This window comes from Aotus nancymaae, unplaced genomic scaffold (assembly GCF_030222135.1).
Source record: "Aotus nancymaae isolate 86718 unplaced genomic scaffold, 86718_ANA_hifiasm-v0.15.2.pri h1tg000029l, whole genome shotgun sequence".
NCBI lineage: Eukaryota > Metazoa > Chordata > Mammalia > Primates > Aotidae > Aotus > Aotus nancymaae.
The window spans coordinates 62,991,523-63,017,048 of NW_026988442.1; the positions used below are offsets into that span (position 1 = coordinate 62,991,523).

The window sequence follows — 25,526 nt, forward strand, 5'->3', positions numbered from 1 at the left end:
TCATCTCCTTCTCCTGAGGCAGCCCCTGTGGATTTGAACTAGATAAGATCAAAGCCAGCATTATCCTGGGTTCTTTTGATTTTTGTACATTGGCACCTTCAGTGGCTTTGAAACCTTGAGGATAAACCAAAATACTCATTATGGCTATAATTCTTGAACCCTGAAATGAAGCAGGAGGAAATTCCAAAGATATCCAGCTGTAAGAATATGTGCTCTGACTCCAACAGGAGGGCTGGGAAGAGTCAACTGAGATCATTTCCACCTAGGGAAGAGACACTTCAGAATGAAAATTCCAAAGGTCAGGAAAGACTGTCTCAAAAAGGCTTTGATCTCATCTAAGCAATGAGTTCTGCAGTTCCAATTAATTTTCAAAAAATGATTTAATATTTCTTTACTTTTCAATTGTAATTCCTGAATCTGTGGATTACTACCTATTTTTAATCTCCACTAACAAATGCCCAGTCATTTCTTTAAAATAGTTGTAGCTGGTAGATAAACTCTCTCTCTCCATATATATTTTATATATATATATATATAATATATATTATATATATATATAATATATATATATAATATATATTATATATATATAATATATATATATAATATATATTATATATATATAATATATATATATAATATATATTATATATATATATAATATATATATATAATATATATTATATATATATATAATATATATATATAATATATATTATATATATATATTATATATATATATATTTGAGACAGGCTCAACAGGCTCTCACTGTCACCCAGGCTGGAGTGCAGTGGCACAATCGCAGCTCACTGCAACCTCCACCTCCTGGGTTCAAGCGATTCTCCACCTTAGCCTCCCAAGTAGCTAGGGTTATAGGTGTGTACCTACACACCCAGCTAATTTTTCTATTTTCAGTAGGGAAGGGGTTTTACTGTGTTGGTCAGGCTGGTCTTGAACTTCTGACCTCAAGTGATCCACCTGCCTCAGCTTCCCAAAGTGCTGAGATTACAGGTGTGAGCCACTCTGCCCAGCCAATACTGTCTTTAAAAGTCCTTATATCAGCTCATAGCAACAAACAGGATACTCAGTTAGACATGGGCCTTCCCCACTCAGTGGCTAGGATTTATTGCTATAGAGGGACTAAAAATCATTTGGTAACAACTATGTGAATTAAAGGACACTGTAAACCAACCTTTATCAACTACCATGTTCTACAGTGCTTATCTATACTAACAGCTAACATTTTTATTGAGCAATTGTTACGTGATTAGAATCATGACCTCATTTAAGCCTTCTGTCAATGCCAATGACCATGATAAAAGATTTTCCCCATTTCATAGATGAGGAAACAGACTCTGAGGTTAAGTAACTTGAAGAAAGCAGAAAACCTGACACCTGATGTCCAATGCCAGTCCCCTCAGCCACATTGCCATCCTGAGAGCTGTAAGAGGCGGCCTGTTTATTTTGTGAGCTGATGAGAGAAGCACCTAGTTACAGAAGCTGTATGGAGAAAGTGTGTCAAGGAGGCTTCGAATTCAGATAAAACCATCAAAACCACCTGGAACACTTTGAGTAAAGAAACAAATTGCCGGCCAGGTGCAGTGGCTCACGCCAGTAATCCCAGCACTTTGGGAAGCTGAGGTGGGCGGATCACTTGAGGTCAGGAGTTCAAGACCAACCTGGACAACATGGTAAAACTCCGTCTCTAGTAAAAATGCAAAAATTAGCTGGGTGTGGTGGTGCATGCCTGTAATCCCAGCTACTCGGGAGGCTGAGGCAGGAGAATCATTTGAACCCAGGAGACAGAGGTTGCAGTAAGCCAAGATCATGCCATTGCACTCCAGCCTGGGTGACAAGAGCAAAACTCCATCTCAAAAAGATGATGGGTTGAAAGGTGCAGTAAACCATCATGGCACACGTATCTATGTAACAAACCTGCACATGCAGCACATATATCCCAGAACTTAAAGTAAAATTTAAAAAAAAATAGCTGCCATAATGGGTGAGGGTGGTTCTGCCACTTCAAAGGTCTTGAAAGTCCACCAGACCTACTGATTTTCATGCTTCAGCATGAGAAGAGGCTACACTGGTAATGAATGGCCAGGATTTGGTTGTTTAGAGCCTACACAAAATGTGGGACTGGCAGACCTTTGTTGGAATCCTTGAAGAAGGTGACTGTCCCATTGCATAATCTCTGGAGCCCAGAATCCCTGGACCAGTATATTTAGTAAGGTCTTGTTGGGAACCATACCTACACATCTCTCTGTGTGCTTTCATCAGATGAGGTAAGGCCTGTATTATATCTAGCCCAGTGCTGCGGCATATTAGGTGATCTATAATGCACAGCGTGCCAGCTGCCCACCCAACCTCCACTCTCCCTGTCCTCGCTCAAAAAGCATTACCCTTCTTTGGGGTAGTGAAGTGCCCAGCTAAAAGACTACCTTTTCAGCTAGATGTGGTCATGTAGCTCAGGGCTGCCCAGGGAAAGGCAGGCATCAGCATTGCATGGGGCTTCAGGAAAGCTACTTAAAGGGATTCATTCAGGATGGCTGCTTTCGCCTCTCCTCTGCTCCTTCTCTGGTTGCTAAACTTGGAATATAGGCATGATGGCTGAAACTGAAGTCATTTGGTGACCTTGGCTGGCCTTGAGCTCAGGAGGCAGGCACTTGCTTAACCTAGTTAAGAAGCCAGGTTTCTGTTATCACTGTGGAGATGCTCAGCTACTGGACATAAGACAGAAGTAAACTACCATCCTGTATAAACCATGGAGAGTTTTCAAACTTTGATGAATATCAGAATCAACTGGAATACCTGGTTCAAACGACAAACAAAGCCAGGCCCTTCCTACTCTAAGGAGCCTGGGACTCTGGGTGCTCGAGGATGCTTACATCCACCAAAGTTCGAGGACCACTGCTTCAGGCTTTTCTGTTCTAAGCTGCCCAGCTGGATCTTAGAGTTCCCTTCAGGTATCAGCCTCGATACTGACAACATGTAGTCAAAAGCAACTTTCTAACTTCCAGTTTCATTCTACTTCTGATTGGAAGCAGAGATTAGATATGAATGGGGTGGCCCACTGCCAAGACCATTTCCCATCTTCCTGTCTAGAAGACGGCAGATGCTGGCAGGCACACTCCCTGCCCGTGGGCTGCCTCCACCTTCCCTCCCGTTCCCACTACTCTGACCAGCCCCTGCCCTGCTCCTTGGCACTGCCTGGGGCAGCACAGGTGAAAGTTGTGTGGCAACAGTCACCAAAGCATTTGGATGTTTTAGCCTAAGCCTGAGCCCTGCCCAGACCCGGAGTGACAGCTCCAGCCTCTCCTGCTGGCCTTCTTGCCTTGAGGCAAAAAGGAATGGATAAGGAAAAGTCCAGGCTTCACACCGGGCATGCTTGCCTGCCTTGGGAGCCAGCTGCCCTAGCAAGGGCTTACAGTCCAAGGACAATGTCCAGAGACACCTCTTCCCCTCTGCATGTTCAAAGTCAGAGTTTTTCTAAACAAAGTTTTCTGGTCACCTAGTCATCTGTCTGCCTGCCCAACTAGTAGCCTCTTTTCTCCATTTCCATCATAAAGGACGGTTTTCACTCTCTCTTTCTTCTCTTTTGTAAAGCATATCACTTGTTCCTTTTCTTTTTGCTGGGAGAGCATATGTCAGGCATGTGGGTTGTGGGCAGAGAAGCTGGCAGACCACCATCTCAAAGAAAAAAGCGCTCCGGACCCACCTAGATACATTCCTTAAACCCCCACTTATTGAGTTCAGATAGTAAACATAAAAACATCACTTTCTATTATCTGGCTCTTTCTTTATATTCTGTTGCTGAGACTTAAAGCGACCCGCAACTTCTGTCCGCTCTGGGTTAAAGCAGTTGACCAACAGGTAATGCCCTTTGGGATGCCAACTATAGAGGGGAGTTCCACCGGCAAAACAAAGCTCAGCTGAATCACTCACCACACCTACCGCTGGAGGGGACTGGGCCAGGCCTGGGTCCAGGTCCCATGGGCCCCAGGCAGCCTCAGCTAGCAGACCCCAGGGCTCTCAACTGAGTGAGGGTAAGTCCAGGTCTCTGTTTACCTGGAACCCTCAGGGCCTGTGCTGGAGTAGAGCTGAAGTGCTCTCTACTGAAGGTCCACTGTCAGGCAGGGGCTTTGGAAATGCAAGAAGGCTCTGCCTCTATATAGAGAAACCACCCTTGACATGGGACTCACTTTGTATTTATTTCTGGTAGTGTGTGGAGTTTGAAGAGCTGCCTCCTCCCCCTCGAATGGCATGGACAGCCGTTGGAGATGAGGCTGGGTAGTGTCCGGGCCGGATGGGCTTGGCTGTATCCAACCAGTGGAAAGAAGAGAGAACAGACATTTAGAAAGGCTTACAGCAGCCCAGATACCTACAGGTCACCTGCGACAAATAAAATTCACAAGTCTTATCAACAGTACAATTCTTATCAACCACCAGATCTTTCTGAAGATGGGAAAACTAGCAGTATAGTTAGCAAATCCAAGGCATCCAAATATTTAAGGGACAGAAAAATTATACATCAATTAGCTCATTTCTAATTTGGGCCAAGAAAAGTTAAGAAAAAAGATTTTCAGTTTTATCTGAAACAGATCATCGGTTCCCATGACTGTCAAGGGCATCTGTGTCGCCCTTGAAATTGGATGCAGAATTCTGCCTGTGATGCTATTTTCTGGGGAGAGGGTCCATAGCTTTTAATAGATTCACAAAGGGTATGAAATCCTACAAATGCGATGAACCACTAATCTAAGGTATGATTTAAAACTAGAGACATGAAGCTGCTGGTTTACAATATATCTGCACAGCAATACTTGATGGGAAATAAATTACACGTTATTGGAGATGTTTCAATTAAAGAAGAAAAAGAGGCTGTTTAGAGAATATCCCAAAATTGTTTTTATCCCCATGGCTCTATCCTGGGAACTACGACTCTGGCTACACCTCATTTCCTACATGGGCAAAATGCCCAAATCCATACAGGTCTTGAAGGACCTGAGACTCTAGACCTCCCCAAGTTCTGTGCCAGCCTGTAGCCACGCCCCGTCACCGATGCCAGCCTGGCTCTTCCTGGGGTATTTCCAGATCTGCACTTGGAGGCTTTTCCTGGGGCTCTGGCTACATACAGGCTCCTTCATGGTCCCACCAGGTGCAGAACACAAGGGCCCTTCACACCTTGCAGAGAAATATCCTCCTATTCCAGTATTTTATCTAAGAATGTAAATGTACATATTCATAGCCCAAGACCTAGGCCTATAGCCTTGGCTGCCTTCTCTCTGCCCAGCTCAGAAGTTTTGAGACCACAATGTATGCTGGAATATCTCAGAGTAGAATAATGGGGGTGTCTGACAATCCCATTCCCCTGGGGGTGGGGAGGGGGCTGGGGAGGGGAACAGGGTGTGGTGAGGGCTGCGTCCTGCAGGGCTGCGTTCTCTTCATCTTTTAGCAAATCTTAGCTGGGAGGCCGCGTAGCTTCTCAAACCCCAGGTGCCACGGCGCACGCACTTACCGATCTGGGCTGAATGGGCCCTCCTGGCCATGTTCTTGGCCCGCACAGCCTCCTTGATGCGATCCACCTCCTGCTGGTAGCGCTTGCGGTCCCGCATGGCGTTCTCCTTGGCCTCCTTCAGCGCGCTCTCCAGCGCCTTGACACGCTCGGCCGTGGCGCGCAGCCGCTTCTCCAGCTTGGGCAGTTCACAGCGCAGGTCTGCGTTGTCCCGGACCAGCTGGGGCAGCAGGAGGGGAAAGGCAGAGAGTTACCAGGCAGGCTGCGCTGTGCAAACCGGAGCAGCCAGAAGCAGCCCCTGCGGCTGAACAGGCGGCCCCCGCTAGGTCGTCTTTGACACTCCATACAACCATAGAAAGGAAAGGAAAACTCAGACTGTGGGACTCTGGGTTGCTGAACACGTGATTCACGGGCGCAAGGAATGGGGGTGGTGGGGATACAATTAAAAGCTATTTCCCACCACAGGAAACCTTCGATCTGAGGCAAGATTTTCCTCCTCTTTTGTTTGGGTGTATGGAGGGGAAAGGGGAATTGTGTGAGAAAATTGACCATGTATGAGAACAGTAAATTAGCATGAGAAAGCTGAGACCCTTAAAGCTGGTTCAAAAGGACTCAGTGAAAAACAAGCATGTTCCTGAGCTCTCAGAGGGCTTCCTTCCATGCAGGACCTGCTGCTTACAGTGGCGTGGGGTTTGGACCCAGCTTCGCAACATATCCAGAGGCCAAGGGGTAAGAGGAGGAGACGACGCCTTTTTGCTGACTGAAGACACAGGCCAGCCCTAGGTAGGAGTGGGCTCAAGGGCCAGCTCTTTATGTCCTGGCCATCTGACTTGGTGTAAGTCATTTGACCACAAACCTCAAGTTTCTCATCTATAACACAAGTGTACTATATAATAGGGGATCCAAGTGGATGGAGAAAGTTTTGAGAATCAGAAAGTGCTACAGCAAAGTGAGCTTCTGCTGGGTCTCCTGCTTTGTTCTCCCAGCACCAGCTCCAGTGCCTGGCAGAGAGTAGATTCTTAAGTTCATTCAATCCATGAATAAAATAATGCATCTTGGCCAGGCACGATGGCTCAGGCCTGTACTCCCAGCACTTTGGGAGGCAGAGGCGGGCGAATCACGAGGTCAGGAGGTGGAGACCAGCCTGATCAACATGGGGAAACCTAGTCTCTACTAAAAATACGAAAAATTAGCTGGGAGTAGTGTCACATGCCTGTAATCTCAGCTACTCAGAAGGCTGAGGCAGAAGAATCACCTGAACCCAGGAGGCAGAGAATGTGGTAAGTGTAGATCACACCATTGCACTCCAGCCTGGGTGACAGAGCAAGACTGTCTCAAAAAAAAAAAAAAAAAAAAAAAAAACCATGCATCTCAGAGCCCTATTTCAAGCTCTCTGGTAGTTTCTGCTTTTGTATTTCTCATCAACAATTTGTTTGAATGGCTTCAACCATCTTGATGCTATTATCCTCCCTCTGGGTAAAACAAAACGCCATCATCAGTAATATTGATGAAGACTTAACAAGTCAAAGAGAAATGACATCTCCTCAGTCATGTGGTTCAAAACCTTGGGCCGTTTCCGTCACATCCCAAGTCCTAAAGAGGGAAAACAGCCATGCACACACCAACATTTAAACGGAAAGTATCCGAGACAAATGACCTGCCAAAATCACTGATGGGTTTAGACACAGTTATCACTCTCTGTCACTCTAGACAAATGCCAGTGCATCGCAGGCATCCGAGAGAGCGTCTGAGAGCACTAGGAATGGGCAGCTGCGCAGAAAGGGTGCTGGTTCCAGTCCCAGTCCTACCACCGTGCGATGAAGCAAGGCACCAGTCTGCTTCCCCTTCTATAAAAATAAAGGACTTGAACCAGCTCAGTGGTGTCCACTTTGCATTCTGCTTCAGGTCCACAGAGGTACCTCAGAGCAAGATACAGAGGCTAGTTGGTGTCCAAAGTCAGGGGTGGAGGCAGGATGAAAGGACAGGCCTCTGAACACTTCCCTCTCCAACCCCAGAGAGCTCAAACCCAATACTTTATATTTGGCTTTGATAAAAGAAAGTCCTTTATATATAAGAGAAGTCACTGAGAACTAAAGGATTTGTAGGGAACCTTTGCAGCCCTTATGTCCTCTGATGGCGTACAGTTCTTTCACCTTCAATCTCAGCACCATCTCTGCACCCCGTGGCCAAACCTGGTGGGGCTTGTTTCCAGGAGAGAGGGGGTAAGCAGAGGGGAGCAGGCGGAACTCTCCTACCTGTTTGTGAACCTTGGTGAGCTGCTCCAGGTTATTCTCCAAAAAGGAAATTTTCTGCTTCTGGGCGGCACTGCCCCCTCCATCATCGCTGTCCAACTCCACACTCTGCATCAACACCAAGAGGTCAGAAGGACAGGCTGTCTCCCGCCCACCCTCCACCCCAGGATAATGTGGATGAAAAAAAAAATCCCCATTCCCACCAAAGGGTATTCTGAAAGCAAAAATAGAGAAGTTCTAAAAGTTTAGATTCAACAAACCCCCCAATTAATTTCCCTTATTAATACAAAAAATGATTTAAGGAGGAGCTATTTTTTGACAACTAGAAAAAAAAACTTCAAATCTGCTTTTGAAAGTTACAGATGAGGCCAGGTGAAGTGGCTCACGCCTGTAATCCCAGCACTTTGGGAGGCCGAGGCGGGCAGATGACCTGAGGTAAGGAGTTCGAGACCAGCCTGACTAACATGGAGAAACCCCATCTCTATTAGGAAAAAAAAAAAAACATACAAAATTAGCCGGGTGTCGTGGCGCATGCCTGTAATCCCCCAGCTACTTGGGAGGCTGAGGCAGGAGAATCGCTTGAACCCAGGAGGTGGAGGTTGCAGTGAGGCGAGGTCGCACCACTGTACTCCAGGTTGGGCAACAAGAGCAAAACTCTGTCTCGAAAAGAAAGTTACAGATGATTTATCTTCAGTAAAATATACCTCTCCCTTGCATGTAGTAAATAGAGACTTCTTTTCAAAAGAAAGCATTCCAAAACTCATTAAGAAACAACCACCGAGAAAACATAAACCCAAGACCTAAATTTGACTTCAGCCATCATGATGGGCTAACAAGTCACCAAGCTTGTAAGCAAGTGTCTGGGATCCCACTGAGCAGTCTTAATGGCCTCTGCTTGTCCCTTCAGCTTCCAAATCTATAAAATTCATTAGTGAGTCAGCCTCAAATTAATCACAGCATCCTTGTGCTCGGTAAATTCTTGAAATTTATCAGATCTTGAAATTGGCAAAACACTGCACTCCTGGCAAGCCAAGTGGCACAGATAAATTGGAAAGTACAGGTGCAAATACATCCCGGTGTTCCAAGGTGGCAAAGCAGGTTTGCTCTGATTACAAAAGAGATCATCATCCTTTTTCTGAAAGGTAATTGTTACACGAGCATCTCAAACCTGCAGCTCTGCAGTCTAAAACTGAGTTCCCCAAACTGAAGCCTTAGCACCAGGCTCCCCAGGGGAGGGTTTATTGAGACTTAGATTGCCACGCCCCAGCCCTAGTTTCTGATTCAGTGGATCTAGGGTAGAGTACGAGAATTTGCATATGTAAACAGTTTCCTAGGTGATGCTGAGGCTGATGGCCAGAGAACCACCCGCAGAAAACTACTGGTCTAAAAGCAGGGCTTTCCTAGAGAGATTTTTTATCACGAAATCTGGAAGTCTGATCTCAAGCTCCTAACCCTCCCTGAGACCAGAGCCTCCTAAGTATGGTCATGGCTTCCACCTCCTTCCTCAGACGGAACCTTTTCAGTCCACGTCATAACCTCTGGCCAGGTGCCCTCCCCATCTAGTCTCCCTGTCCATCACTTTTGCTCTGGCTTCACTCTCCCGTCTGGTCCAGGCCCCCATGGTCAACTGTATTTTGCATTGTGCTCACCATGTACTTGCCTAGCAGTTGCCATGCAGGCCTTGAAATTGCCCAGCATTCTCTGCCTTCTTTATTTTCATTTCCAGAATTCTAAACTCGCTTGAACCATGCTGTCAGGGGCCACGCCAAACCCATGCTTCTGACTCAGCACCAACACCACTGCTCAGCAACCCTTCTACTCTTCCATAGCACGTCCCCTCCTCCGCTGCCTGAACTATGTTCTAGTCTTCTTGGGCTTCCCATTCTCTTCCTTACTTTCCCACCAAGGACTGAGCTTCCATATAAACCAAGAAGACCCAAGTCATCAAATGTGACTTCTTTCCACCCTCATGTATTTCCCCACCTATCCTTCCAACTTGACTTCTCCCCTCCTCCCCTCTAGGAATTTGTGTCCCTTCTCCTTACCAAGCCTACCTAATCCAAACATCTACACTACTAACCCTCTCCCTCTTAGACCCGACTCCATCTTCCTAAGACATTTGACTTCTTTCCCTTGGCTCGTTCACACTGATACATTCACACACATGTGCACACACAAACAAGCAGACACATTTGCACACATGTGCACCACACCTTTCTTAAACAGACCTTCCTTCAATCCTACTGTCCCTCTACACTACACATGGCCCAGTGTGTTGCATCCATCACTTTTAAACACTTTGAAAGAGTAGTCCTCTTGCTGCCTTCACCTCCTAACTCCTTCCTTAAACCTCTGCAAGCTGCCTGGGGGAGTCACCGTTATAGAGTGTCTCCAGATTGCTGGTGTAGCATGAGGACCGAAAAAGCTCAGATCCAGAGATCCTGGTTTCCAGACCCATCTCTGGCTCTTCCCACCAGTGCAATATTGGGTAAGTTATTCAACATCTGAGCCTATCTCCACATCTGCAAAAACAGGAACACTAAGCACCACTTACATAATTGCTAGGAAAAGTAAATAAAATACTGGATGTTGAAGTGCTTCATAAACTCTGACCTAGCCCCCAATGGCCTCTTAACAAACAAGTAAGAGGATCTCTCGGTCCAACTTCTCCAGGCTTCCGGGCAATGCTTTCTGAAAAGACTGCTCTAAATGTTTCTGCATCAAGAGCAGTTGCCCTCACACACTGGGGGCCAGAAAAAATAAAATATGTGTTCATTTGAAATGAAGGCCAGGGAAAGCATTCTGACTTCCTTTTACTAAGAAGGAAAAATCAGACGGGAAAATGTTCCCAAGTATGTTTTGCCTCCAGCACATTCTTTTAATAACATTCTCTGGTTCTGAAGTAATTAATTTTTAAGCATAACCAGCCCTGACTTAAGCAAGTGATATTTCTGCTGAAAATAATTCTTTCCGGCCATCTTTGATTTTCTTCTCAGTCCCATTCAGACAAAAGAGAACTCACTTTTTTAACTCGGGTGGTCAGATCTTGGACAAAGAGTTTCCGAAGGTTGTGAAGCGTCTGCAATTCTCGAGACTGGAAGAGAAGATTTTTAAAGGCCGCTTCAGTGTAGAAATTCACAGAACTGACAGCACACCAGGCACCAGATCATTTCCCCAGACTCCCGCATGGACACTTCCCAAGCCCGCCACGGACGCTGCTGGCGCACCCCCTTTCCTGTGATGCCCCCCTACCATGCCCACCCCTGGACCCAGTGTTGTTACTGGAGCACCGTGAAATGCAGAGCCTGAGAACCCAGACAGCAAATTGTAAACTAGTAAGAAACTCTGCTGATCTGCTGTACTCACAAGGGAACAATACATTGCCTCACCCACAAAAATCCAAAGGTTTCCTCTAAAAAATTCCCGCTGGACCATGTTGTATCAGAATAGATTCCTTTTCTCTTTATTACATAAATGTTACAATGTAATACCAATAAGCTTAAATGAAAAGTTAGCCACAATATCTCACCCTAATGGACTGGCATTTTTCATGTTTCCTCACAGGCTTCAGGTGCAAGTCCATACGCTTGTTTGCTTTACAGGACTGAGCTTACCGATGAAGCATTTCCTGGACTTTCTTCCTGGGTGGCCCTGGGCAAGCTAGCTCACCTTTCTGTGCCTCAGTTTTCTTATTGGTAACATGAGAACAAAAACAGTGGTTACCTCATCATTGCTGTCGAGATTAAATGAGATGAACCTCATCATGCTCTTAGAACATTTTCTGGCACATATTAAGTGCTCAGTAAACATGACTGGTGTGAATTTATTGATGCGTATTTCGTATCGTAAAAGCCATTTCTCCATTAGGCTTGTAGTGCTTCCTCTTATTGTTGTTGTTAAAACTTTCACTGTATTTAACTTCTTGGGGGCATTTTTCTTCTTCATTTTGGATTATTTTCTACAAATGAACCTTTAGGAATTAGATTACTGAGACAAGAGCCTGAGCCAAATCTGGTGATCTTTGTTAAGATCAGAAGATCAAATATTTCCTTCGGTTCAAGTCTCCATGTATTTACTATAGGAGCTATGATGAGTTTCTTGCAACGTATTTTCCCATAAAGGAAGAGGAGAGAGCTAAATTCTGCATGCAAACTTCTCCATTTGTCTAAAATGACCTACTTTAACACAGAATTCCAAGGGATGCAACTCACACATGCCCACATCTAAAAGGAAGAAACAGAGTATAAAGCTATGGAAACACTAAGTTTCTTGCAATAAAGGTTCTCTGTTTATTTAAGGTCTTATTACTGGGTCCAATTCTGTGTTGAAATAAGAAGGACTTGAAGTCAATTGTGTCTTCTGATGAGGTAAATTACTTTCTGCAGGAAACCAAATGGATCTGTGATTATGAATAATGTGCACATAGGACGTGTCTGAGGCTGTGCCGCCTTCCAGCCCAGGGGCAGGGATGCAGCACTCACTATGTTGCAGACATGTCCCAGGCCCTGCCGGAGGGAGCTCAGCCCGGATACCCTGTTTCTTAACACCTGCGCCCACCCTGCATGCTCTCTCACGCGCTCTCTCTCGCTCTCGCTCTCTCGTCGTGGTTTTATTACTGATTGAACTGTAATCACAGTTTACATTTTGCGTGAAAACACTACCACACCAAAGGGGAATGAGAACAGAAGACAGAATGAGAACAGTGCTCTGTCCAAGGGCCAGGCATTTCCTGGCGAATAAGTACCAAATATAGAGTCCTGAGTTTGGCAACTGTCTCTCATTGTTGTCTGTTTTTAGGTGGATTCAATGATAAACAGTTTGGGAAGGGTAGTACAAAACATTTAAAAATCACTTGTCTTTTTTTATTTATGCACACTGTGCTTAGGCAACTATCATTTGGCCTCCTGTGGCAATGATTATTTTTTTCCTCCATCACACTCACGATCATCCCTCTGGCTCCCTATGGGCTTCCTGTTCACGTCACAGGTTGCCACCCTCCATGCCAAAGCTCAAGGCTCAGCTTCCTGTCACAGTGGACAGCAAGGGCGGGACTAGCAAGGAGGGAATACAAGTCCCATCAATGCAGCCAGAGGAGGGCTCCTGCCCCAAAGCCCAGACAGTGTCCTGTTCCAGCGAGTCCACTGCCCGGGGCCCAGGGTTGCCCAGACGGCCAGTGGGCCTTTTCCATCACCGTCCCCTGGAATGGGCTTCCCAGGCATTCACCCCCTGGCCAGCAGGTTCCATGCCCCGCCCACCCCACCCAAACACTCCCGGAGGCAGAACAGTCCCTGCGCCGAGGAGGGCGGCAGAACAGTCAGCCAAGGACAGCTCGTCTATTTCTGAAGAACATTTACGGCTCGGGGAGGATTCCAAGGCTGAGTGAAAACATCCGAGTCTAAAACGGCATACAGTGCAGGGCTCCAATCTTGGGTTTTAAAAGTGTGCATGCGACGCGTGTGGGTGGCAAGTGAGAGTGAGGGAGAGAATGTGAGTGCCACGAAGCCAGTGGGTCTGTCCACGTGCACGGCGGGGCGAGCGTGCCCGTGGAACTGTGCCCAGCGTGGGATGGACAGCGGACGGGCGGGGAGATGAGAGGAGCTAGTGAGGAAAATACGTCATTCAAAAGACGCAAAAGACCACTCGAACTTCAAAAACGGCAAAAGAGCTGATAAAACGTTCTTTAAATATCACGCTCCTGAGAGTATGAGAGCAGAAAGCATGTGAGTCTGTGAGCATGGAAATGTGTGTGCGTGTGAGTAGAGGTGGGTGTGATGGTGAACGAGTGCACGAGGGTGGCGTGTGCAAACATGCCTGCATGCGTGTGAGGGGGAGTGTCCCGAGAGAGCATCTGTGCAAGATGTACAAGGGAGTGTGAATATGGGTGTGGGTGTGAGTGAAGGCCAGCAAGGGGAGTGAGGGTGAGCAACTGCACCAGAGTGTTGTGTGTGTGAATGTGCCAGTGAGGAAGTGTGGACGATCGCTAGTGTGCATGCAAGTTGTGTGTGTGCCTGCAAGTGTGCATGTCCTGTGTGTTGTAAGTGCTCGTGTGTAGAGACGCATGCAGGAGTGAGTGAGACTGAGCAGAGGCATGAGGGCATGAGGGTGAGCAGCTGACTGTGCGTGTGGGCAAGGGCCTTTGAGTTCCTGTGTGAGTGTGTGATGTGCTCATGTGCCTTGAGTTGTAGGTGTGAGTGAGACTGAAAGAGGGCGTGGATGGGTAGGGACAGTGGGGTGAGAGTGCCTGAGAACTCACAGGTATGAAGGAAGAAAACATCCAAAAATATTTCACTGATATCAGGGATCTCTGGCTGGTGGAAATACAGTGAAATTGTAATGTTCAATATTTTTCTGAATTTCTATAATTATCTATAATGATGATTATCACTTCTCTGGTAAAACAGATGTAGATAAAGCAATTTTGTGGCTTCGTTTCAGGTTCCCTTCCCTCTCCCTCCACAAGCTCCTCCTCCGTACTAGAAAGACCCAGCTCCCTTTGGACACAGGCATCTTCTGTCTCCGATGGCTGATGCCCGCATTTCCTCTCCCTGGCTTCGAGGTGCAACAAATACTACTAGTCCAGGGGCCAGGGCATAGTCTCAGGGCCAGACTCAAGCAACCGACTGCCACCGGTGTGGGGTCACCAGGTCCTTGGAGACGGCTCAGTCTCTCACAGATCCACATGACACATGAACGGAGCCGAAATGGATGACCGTATCTAAACAACAGTTTCTCTCTGTCGTTGAATCATGTGAAATGTCTGAATGTGTTTTCACCAAATGGAGAGGCTATGTTGGAATGGTCTGTCTCAAAACGCAGGCTGTGGGGCACGGAGCCAGGCAGCTATCCCACAGAGCAGATGAAATGGAAGCCGAACAGAGGAGATGACGCCAATGAACCCAGACACAGGACAGAGAAAAACAGCCAACGTTTCAAATAACCAGCCCTTCCAAAGGTAAGGCGGGCCTGTCACTCCTCCACCCAAAGCCCTGCCGGCCTCAAGGTTTTACCTGGCATGCATCACTGTGGGCTTTACCTTTCTCACCTTGTATCCATGTCCCTCCCTCAGCTGCAACCATACAGACCTCCCTGCTGGCCCCCAACATGACAGTCCTGACAGTGCTGGGCTTATCTCCAGGCCTTGGCATAAGCTGTTGCCTCTGCCTGGAATGCTCTCCCCAACACATCTCTATGGCTCACTTCTGCTTCGAGTCCCTGCTAAAAGGTCACATGCTCAGGGAGCCTCCCCTAGTCACCACCCTGTGCATGTTCTGTTAAAGTGCAAGATTTGCTTCCTTATTGTTTATCATCTCTCTCAGCTAAAGGTAAGCTTCACGAGGGCAGGGATCTTATCGCTGTTGTTTATGGGTATATTCAAGCAGCTTGGAGAATACCAGCCCTTAGGAGATGCTCAATAAATATCTGTTGAATGTTGAGTGGAAGTATGTCACAAAGTGCAGGGCTGTAAAATTACTGAGTTGCAGTTCAGCTTAATTCTCACTCTGGGGCTCCAGGTTACTGCTCTAAGGATGAATGGATTGGTTGATTCTGTGAAGAGTTGAGGAATAAATTCTACAAATCCTACTTTTCCACAGAATGCCTTATCTAAAATATTACACAGAAAGGTGTGCATGGATACAATTTTAGAATAAACAATCCGACAAATCACAAACGAATCTGGTCTTGGAGATAAAAATAACTTGGGAAACATCTTGACATACCACTGTCTCCTCCAGTCCTTTGAGGTCTTCTCTGGCTTGTTCCCTTTTATCATTCAGCAATCTGAAAAAAAACAACCATAGATCACCAGAGGGGACTCAGAGGTTTCAGCAGATACTATTTGCATCCACAGATAAATCAACAAAACCAACCAACAAGCACACAAATAGCCATTGTCTGTTTTTAAATTAGCCCAATCTAACCAGAATATCACGGGGATGAGAGAAAATAGAGGAAATATTTAGAGTGCACTCACAAGAGCTTTTCCAGTTTCATTTCTCTCTCTTGGTCCTCTATTTTCAGCTTGTTATAATCAGAACTGAGCTTCTCCTGTTCCAGTTGCAGTTTCTGATTCAAACTGAAATTGAGAGGAAAACGCAATATATTCCACATCAGTCTGAAATTCTGAGTCATCCGGCTAAAACCATGGTTCTGTTCCAACCTCATTAGGTCTGTACAATAAAAGCAGTAATTCTGCAGGATTTGGAGGGATCAGAGAACAGCCACACAGCTTCCTCCCTGCCCAAGTGAAAACTAATTTTTGGGGTACATCTAAGAGGCATGAAACATAAGACTTTGAGGATGTATTTATAGTTTGCTTGTGCAAGAGCTTCAGGGGAAAAATATGAGATGGGTGAAGGGCTGATATTTTAAAACAGAGAACCCATGTCAGAAGAACTCTGCTTCCTCGGCCCCTCCGACGGCATGCACTCACTCGGGGAACCTCATTTGGCCATTTCCACCTTCCTTCCTTTCTGGTCTGATGTTCTAAAAATATCTCCCAAGTCCAAATGCCTCACTGATACAGGCACAGTTCCTGCCCTCGAGGAGTGGGTACGGAGAGAGGAAGTATGAAGAGAAGACAGCCTGGGCTCTGCTGCAGACAGAAACTTTCCATCTAGTTGAGGGTGTTTGGTCAACATTTACATCAGCCCAGGACTCATAAAACCTTTCCTAGAGCCACAACTAAGCACCTGTAAAGGAACAGTTATGCACTACCAGAAGGAAATACCAGAGTCCATTTGAAAGGCACAGGCCTAGGAAGCTCCCCTACCTCCTAACTCACTCACCAACCCATCGTCCCCCTCCCTTCCAGGTGAATACGTGAGGGTGATTAATCAGAATAATGAACATGAGACATCCCTGAATGGGAAAGCATAACTTGGCAACAGCAGGTGGGTGGCCTGGGAGGAGAAATGGAGGGAGGAGGCTAAGCGCCTTCCTTCTGGGACTGGGCACCCAGCCTGGGTCACACCATTTAGACTTTTGCTTGGGTTACCAATCTCCTCTTTTAAAATGCAAATGCTCCTTTCCAGCGGCTCACACACATTGAAAAGGGACTTGGATCAGTAGCCTGGAGAATTAAAGTCTAACTCCAATCTGATTTCCTATTTAGCAATGTGACCTTAACGTAAATCATTTCACCTTGCTTCCCATATAGAAATGTTTCTTCATCTACAGAAAATAAGAGGGGAGGGAACAGTGCAGACCCTGGGTGGGGTGGCGGTGGGGAGGTCAGCATTTCAATATAATTGGTTTTCTTTGTAATCCCGGGTCTTTTATTCAGAGCACTCGAAAACATTATTCTGAAGGAGCAGAGGGCATGTCAGAGGCTGCCAGACAAGGCAGGAGCACAGCATGAGGGGGTGTCACTACGTCACTAGAGACAAACTGCAATGATGCCATCCTGGTGGCAGTGCCACAGGTCGCTGGCACCTCTGCCTGCACAGACACCTGACAGCATGGGGCCCTAAGAAGTGGGCACATGGAACCAGGTGGCTGGAGTGGCGCAGTGAGCGTATATGTGTAGGGGAGAAGGGGAGGCAGTGGTGCTTGACCGCCTTCTCAGGAGTGTTTATTAACCTGCCAGAACCCTGGAGTCAGGACCAGTTTTTTTTTTTTTGTTTGTTTGTTTTTTGGTGCTTTCATTACAGACACTCCTCACATCTACTGGGGCATGCATCCATCCAGTGGAGTTACCTATGTGACCCTGGCCCGCGGGGACTAGGAAAGGCAGCTGGGCCCGCCTTCCACCTGCCATGCCAGGCTCGGCTCCAGATGGGAGAACAGACCTTGGAAGCAGCACGCCCAGCCTGCTGTGTCACCAGGGCAGTGTCATGGGGCAAGGTGAGCAGGGCCCTTGGCTAAGAGCCACGTCCTTCCAGGATGCCCTAAGAGGACCAAGGCATGACCACCCCACGCCCCTAGAGCCCTGGGCCAACTCACTCCCGAATTTCATCAATGATTTTCTGCTTCTCCTCAATTTCGTCTCGGAGTCTGGACAGCTGCTTCTGGTGCGCTTCCCGGTGGCTCTCCATCTGCTGCTCCAGTGCCTTCTGCAGCCCAGGCCAAGAGAACATGTCATCCACTCGCTGGCACTCAGCCCACTCTGTGACAAGCCCTGGATCCACATCTACCTCCTACCCTGTGTCCCGCGGATGTCAGATCCCAAAACTGGGGGCATTCCTGGCTCTTGTGCCCCCAGGACCCAGCCTTGCTTTATTGGGACAACAAAACCCAAGATCAGTTATAAAACCAAGTGGGTCCTAGGAGCCAATTAGTCCACTAACAACAAAAAGCATTCCCTTGACCTTCTCCAGCCCACCCTGAGCTTCTCCAGCCAGGACAGTCAGAGGCCACCAACCTCTCCCTATCCAAGTAACCTCAGACAAGCCTGTAACCTGTGTGAGCTGCACCCCCTCACCTATGAATTGAGATAAGAGCCCCTGCCCTTCCCGCTGCACAGATTTATGATGATGTCCAAAGGAGACTTTTCTGCCAAAGCACTCTGAAAACAGGAGAGGGACTCACACGAGGCATGACTTTATTCTGCTGGCTGGAGCAGGGATATGCCGTGGGCATCACTTTAACTGTGGGCTTTGACTCAGTGAGGCTCATAGTTTGCCTACAAGTAATCAAAATCCTACATCTTCTCCTGTCTCATTTTACTCACCTGAAAGTCTTACTTCCCAATCAATTTTCCTTTACCCTTTAAAATGGGGCCAAAATAAAAATCTCTACGTTTAAGATAGAAACTCAAATTTCGTGTGTTCTTTATAAAGGTTGGAGGAAGAAATTCTTAGATGTTAACTCTAACGAAAGAGCCCACGCAGTGATTGGGGTGCTACCCTTTCCCTCTTCATCAGGAATGAGGAAGACAAAGGTATTAACACAACTTAACCATCCTCTACAGACATCTTGGGGTCTCTGGACCTGTTCATTTCTAAGCCAGGCCACACTCTGAGATCAACTCTGAACACCCAACAGTGGACCCTCTCCCCTCCCCTCTACACTGCCGTACACAGATCTAAAGGTGACAGATTTTCCTGAAATAAGCATTTCCAGTCCAAATGCATCACATGCACACTGGGCTTGATGGAAGGGCGGCCACACACACCTTCATTTCCTCCGCATCCTGCAACCGCGTCAGATGTTCCTTCTCCTTATCCTGGAAGCTGACTTCGTGCATTTTTTCTGTTTTGAATTTTAAATGATTATTTAAGATTTAACTGGCAGGACTCACACCCAAAAGCAAAAATTAAAACACAAAGAAACAAGAAAAATGGCAACAGAGTGAAACATCAGCTTCTGTCAGCAGTTACAACTGTGGCGTAAAGGGACAGGCAAGGACTTCTGGCCAAAGCCAAGGCAGACCCCCCGCACGGCATTCCTTCCATGGGGGAGTGCAGCAACTATAGGGGAAAATGCTCACTGGGGACGGCCCTCCTAGGACTGCACTTCAGCTTCATGTCACCGCACACCTGGGAGGGCTTGTCTCCCACCTGGTCTCTGTGAGCAGTCCAAGGTCACGTGCATAAACGGGCCTTGGAGATGAGAAAGCCCTCTGTGACTGTTAGGTGGCCTGTGGACCCAGGCCAAGAAGGGAGTTCCAGGAAGACCTAATTTACCTCCCATGGGTAGGTTGTTTATTCTCTAAGAATCTGGGGCAGAAAAACATACTCTAAGGATGGGAACAAGGAAATAGAAGTATAGCACAACACTTTTGAGATTAAACCAGAAGGCCCCACGTTTGGGGCAGGGCTGCAGTGTGGCACTCCTGTCTCGGCATATGCTTGGTCGATGGCGCTCCCTGAATGCCAGGTGCAATGAGCAGCCCCAGCTGGGGAGCTGGCGTGCCAGGGAGCAGAGTGGTTACAACGGTGACATTTAACTCATTATTTCTCCATAGTCTATTCTACTTCAGGTTTCCTCGTCTCTATTCTATTTCAACTCAGTGGCCCCAGTGCAGAAACCACTGGATACAAGAGAGAAACATTATTTCCCACGTGCAGTTTTTGATGGTGCGCCTATTCCTAACCACACAAAGAACATGTGACAAGGTTAGAGCACAGAGTGGGCATGTTCACATCAGACACAAAATGTATTTACTGAGCAAACTGTGCAACAACAATACAGGATAAAAAAACTGGTAACGGCATCACCAATTCCAACTACCTTATCACAACCACTTTGATTTTCAATATTCATTGCTAGGAACACAAACATCTATTCCTCCCGCCCCTCCCCCACCAAGACGAAGTCCTGCTCTGCTGCCCAGGCTGGAGTGCAGTGGCGAGATCTTGACTCACTACAACCTCTGCCTCCCGGGTTCAAGCGACTCTCCTGCCTCAGCCTCCCAAGTAGCTGGGATTACAGACGTGCGTCACCACGCCCAGCTAATTTTTGTATTTTTAGTAGAGACAGTTATTCACCATATTGGCCAGGCTGCTCTTGAACTCCTGACCTTGTGATCCACCCATCTCAGCCTCCCAAAGTGCTGGGATTACAGGCGTGAGCCACCGCACTCGGCCACATCCATTCATTTTTATGAGTTATAACCATAGTAAAGATACAATGATATATTGTAATTTTCACCTAACAATGCATCATAAACATTGCTGCACACCTTCATGTATATCATGTGAAAAATAAAACATTCTATTAAATAACACCACAGTGTGTTAACTATTAGACATTTAGATGGCTTCCTTTTTTGCTGATCTAAAATTCTGTAATGAGTATGAGATATGATAATCAAAAGGTATGAAAAATGTTACAATTATTAATATATATTTTCAAGTGGCTTTCTGAAAGAATTCTAACAATTTTCATTGCAACCCATAATATGTATGCTCTAGTTTCACATTGCATAGCACATACATTCTTAATCCTGTTCTAGTTTCTGCATTTCTAGTCCCTTCTCTTAAATGTCTGCTTCTATTCATTCATATTCATGAAGCGCTTCCTATGTGTGAGGACCTCTCTAAGCTCAGGAGGTCACGAGGCTGACTGGCAAAGGGAAGAGCTTGTTCAAGGGGGCGCCAGGAAAGCCACAGCAGGTCAAACTTCATATTAAGAGCAACGGCATCCCATAGAGGGGTTAGAAGCATAGAGTTGGAGCAAGAGAGAATGTGAATTTTAGAATCCTCCCTTGGGATGCCACACGGTGGCTGGCCCAGAGCAGGCTGGGGGTGGGGCCCGGATAGACGGATGTAGCCACAGTCCTTGGTTAGCCTGGACACTGAACCAGAGGCACCTCTGGCAGGTGGAATGGACAGGCGCTGGTGACCAAGGAGAGTCAGGAGGTGGGGAGTGGGGAATTCTGATTTGGGTAGCTGGGTGGACTGTAGGGAAATGGGAAGATGAGCAGATTCAGTAGGGGTATGGTCACTTAGAAATCTCTCCTTTTTTTCTAGTTATGCTATTGTTTGCAAAAGACCTAGAAATGCTTTAACTGAACAAAACTAAATATCATGATTCCAGCCAACCAGAGGCTGTCTGACTTAGGCCAGGTGTTTACGTGGTAGACAAATATTTACCTTGGGCTCGGAGCTTGGCCAGCTCTTCGCTGAGCGAATCCTGGGACTCTTCTAACTGCCTCCTCTTCTGTTCCATGTTCTGCATGTAGTCTGTCAGAGACTTGATCTTGGCTTCGTGCTTTAAACAAGCAAAAAGGAAGAGTGAATGACTAGCAAGTGGTCACCCAGGCTGGCCTAACTTCCAGGCAGATGGAAAATGTATACAGAACACTCCCCTCTCCAGATCTAGGGAGCTCACCCTTATGATGAATGTAAACAAAGATAGCATTTCAGCTGGAAAAACTGTGTCAGATTCTTTAGATCACATCAGAAAATAAAGAGCCATAGTTTCTGTTACTTTCTGTTACTTTTGAACCTCAGGGAATAATGGAATCTTTGCTATGTATGGATTGTAGCAAAGTCCCCACCAGCACGTAATGGAAGCTGTGTTTGTTGTTGATGTAGAAAGAGAACTTTGTAACAGGCACTCTTTACACTCAACTCATCCTAACATTCTTGACTCTGATCTCATACAGCAAACTCAGTGTCACTCTGAGACCTGGACAATTCGGAGCACCCCACTGGGCCCCCCTCTGGTTGCACCCCACTCCACTAAGCACAGAGTTCACAGGCCAGGGGAGCATGTCCACCTGAATCTATGTTCCTGTAGGCCACACTCAGAGTACTGGAGACCTAGAAACTTCCTACTCCACGTCTGAAGGCCAGAGCTGGCACTACCTCTTCCTCACCCATTTGTACAAATGGCAGCTGACATCTAACAGTTTCACCAGTTCATAGTGGGTGCAAAAGGGACTTGGACATGGAACTGGTATGTCCAGCTTGAAAGAGAAGAGGGTGGGCCACAGGCCATGGGGTCTCTATTAGTACCCTTGCCTTGGCCCCCAAATGTCAGAGGCAGGCTGGCCAAAGCGCATTCTGTTGGTATCATGAATGACCTAGAATCACATACGAGGTGCACTGCTCCCTGATGTATGTCATTTTTATTTTCATTTTCTATAAATAACTATATGATTATAAAAAATAAAGTTCTAAAGCAAATCCAGAAAAACTGTTGTAAACCATAAACCAATGTATCAACTATTTCCCCTGGATATTCCTGATCTTATCTGCAGGAATTCAAAGCACAACATCAATCCAACTCAGCACTTTCATTTTCACTTAACTTTATATAATTAGACTTTCCCAATGGCTAGGTTTTATAAATTTTTTATAAGAGCTGCATAATATTATTCCGTGTAACTTTCTCTTATTAGTCTGTCAATGGATATTTGGGCAATTTATTTTATTATAATGCAAAATAACACTGTCTTCAATACCTTGCGTATAAGCTTTTAATATTTTTAATCAGGAAATGAGAATACCATATGAAATAAATCTTTTTCATTTTCATTAACAATGAAAAATACTGTCAGTGAAATTGCTGGACTAAATTATACTTACATTTTTATGGTTTCTGATTTCCACGGTGCTTTTCCAAAGGACTGACCAAATTATACTTTTATCAACAATGTATGAATATATTGATTTTACTATCACATTAGCACTGAATAATCTTTTCAATACATTTTTGCTTATTATGTTGGTTATAAAATGGAACCTTGTGGATCCATTTTAGACAGGGAGGTTGGAGATGTTTCTATGATTACACATCATTATGGTTAAAAGCATACCAGAATAAAGTACGCTTCTGTCTGCCTCCGTATTATTTAACACACCAATCCATGTTGGTAACTGTTTCCTGCTTCCTCAAAATGACTATTTTAATGCCTGGCATAAGGCAGTTAAGTAGCATAAAACTAGACCCCTCCTGGAAACATCAGACCCAAATACCAAGCTCAGATAACAGTAGTAGTCCAGAAACTGGGTGGCTGTTTTCTGAAGCTACCTTACTACACTGAAAATGCCACTCCAATAGGAAGAAGAGCAGCCTCAGGCAATAAGCGAGTGAAATGTGCCCTCAGGCTTGAAAAACCCTTGAAGACATGGGCTTTGGGTTCACACACATTTTCGTTTGAGTCCCAGCTCTGTCATTCACTGTTTGGACAATATATTTAATCTAAATCTCAGCTGCCTATCTGAAACAGAGGAATAGTAATAAAACTTACCTACCAGGATTTTTTAAAGATTAAGTGAGAAAAGGCATGTGAAGTAGTTAGCACAGTGAATGGTACACAGTAAACGCTCAATAAAATGCCACCTGCTACTATTACTAGCAGTTTCTGTTTTTTCATATTAAAGTGGACCTATGGTAGAGATTAAAAGATGAAGGAATATTGCCTTACTTATAGGAGTTTTAGAGATTCCACGCAATCTTTTACGTTCATTAGCCAGCTAGCCATCCATCTATGGATAGGTAGATAGATATATGCTCTAAAAAGGGAAAGGACTCAATGGAATTCATGTAATTCTCAAGACAAAATGTAGTCCTAGGCACAGACTTGGGATGCCATCCCCTGGGGATGCCAAGCTTACGCAAAGCAAAGTCCATCAACCAAGGCTACGGCGCGCCATCAGTACCAGCAAGGGCATGGAGGGAGCAGATCGCAAGAGGACAAGAGTGTGCAAGGAGGGGGAAGAGAAGGACGCACCTGTGAGATGAGCAGCTGGCAAGCTGCCAGCTCCCGCTCACTGGCGTTCATCTTCCTGTTGGAGTCAATCTGGGCACTCTCAAGCTGTTTGCTGCGGTTCACCAAGGACTTGACCTCTGACTTCATCTTGCTGATGTACAGGCGGGCCATGGTAAACTCCTCCTCAATGACTCCATTCACATCTGCCAACTGAGCACAGAAGGGGACAAGCTCAAATGCTGCCCACAATTTCTGTAGGTTCATGGATTCCCCTGAAACCTGCCTCTGGATCCCCAAGATGTCTGTGGATTTCTGGTTCAGAATCCTAATTAAAGGACAAGCTGAAACTACTAAACATTCAACCCAAGTTCTCCTAGACCTCAGGTGAAACTTTCAATTGAAACCCCCTACTAAATATAATCCTCAATTAACTAAGTTTTTCATTGCCATCGATTTTTAGAAAGAGAGATGACAGCATAAGAAGAAACACTGAAGATTTTTAAAAGGAGATAACTTCAAAAAGGTATTCCATTCAATGTCTTACACCTTACATCTCTGTAACAGCAGTGAGACCCAATGTTCCTAAAGGTGATGCTGAATTCCTATAAAAATTCAAATCCAAACTTCATTAATGTTCTCTATAGTATGTTTATTCAGGTAGAGAAGTAGTATAATGCCTTGCATATGTTTCTATAAACAAGGATTGAAATAAAAAGGTGTTTCTATGTAATCCTCAATTAAATAGAAAATCAAATGAATAAGAATGTACCATTAATTACCAAAGGGCTTCTTGATACAGGTTTCTCAGCCTAAGTTTTCATTACTACTACCAGTCTATTTTCCTTTGCCTTTTCACACTTGCTCCTTCCAAACAGACAGTAATCTAGCTCATTATTTAAGATCATCTGAGAACAACAGTCTAAATCCACCTTAGAAGAGAAGATTCTGACAGCCAGCATTCCTGCATGATCTATGTTTGGTTAAAGTTTCAAAGCTCTACCGGAAACAAAAGTTGAAGCAAGGTATTTGGGATAGAAACCCATCTGATGAAATGTAAACATGGTCTTGAAGAGCAATTGACCGAATGAGCAAGTAACTGTGTGCATATTTGGTTTAGCCACCAGAGGGCAGCCTAGCACCTCAAGAGAAAACAAAGAGCTCTATCCAGAATCCAGCACAGAAACACAGGCTTCCATTGGTCGAAAGACAATGACTCCAACCATGGTTTTTTTTTTGATGTTCCACAGTACACGCTGAGTGCCCACTTATGTCGTTATTGCTGTCATTAACTCATCATATAACTATCTGTTCAGTAAACATTTGAGGGCTAAAAAACTGGAATCAGGTATCGGCCCTGAAATTTGGTAGCAAACATGGAGTACATTGGACGCTGCTGAGTGCCTGTAACTTGGCATCAACCTTACCATAAGAATTCAACAACAATACAAATGGCCAACAGACATATGGAAAATGCTCAACATCATTAATTATCAGCGAATGCAAATCAAAACCACAATGCAAAACCACCTTGCTTCTGCAAGAATGGCCATAATAAAAAAAATCAAAAAATTAATAGATGTTGGCATAGATGTGGTGAAAAGGGAACGCTTCTACACTGCTGGTGGGAATGTAAACTAGTACAACCACTGTGGAAAACAG

At 45.7% G+C, this 25,526-nt stretch overlaps 1 protein-coding gene across 1 annotated transcript in view; it reads right to left on the reverse strand.

The window, feature by feature from the left end:
• Positions 1-25,526, reverse strand: part of KIF5C (kinesin family member 5C) — a 153,490-nt gene that overhangs the window by 11,120 nt on the left and 116,844 nt on the right. Inside the window, exons 16-25 of the mRNA XM_021668895.2 lie at positions 23,889-24,077; positions 21,301-21,418; positions 18,879-18,955; positions 17,708-17,817; positions 15,738-15,839; positions 15,484-15,544; positions 10,788-10,859; positions 7,769-7,873; positions 5,517-5,733; positions 4,204-4,317 (exon numbers count right to left, since the gene is read on the reverse strand). Coding sequence (XP_021524570.1) covers positions 4,211-4,317; positions 5,517-5,733; positions 7,769-7,873; positions 10,788-10,859; positions 15,484-15,544; positions 15,738-15,839; positions 17,708-17,817; positions 18,879-18,955; positions 21,301-21,418; positions 23,889-24,077 — 1,158 coding nt within the window. The 3' untranslated portion in view covers positions 4,204-4,210. The remainder of the gene's footprint in view (positions 1-4,203; positions 4,318-5,516; positions 5,734-7,768; positions 7,874-10,787; positions 10,860-15,483; positions 15,545-15,737; positions 15,840-17,707; positions 17,818-18,878; positions 18,956-21,300; positions 21,419-23,888; positions 24,078-25,526) is intronic.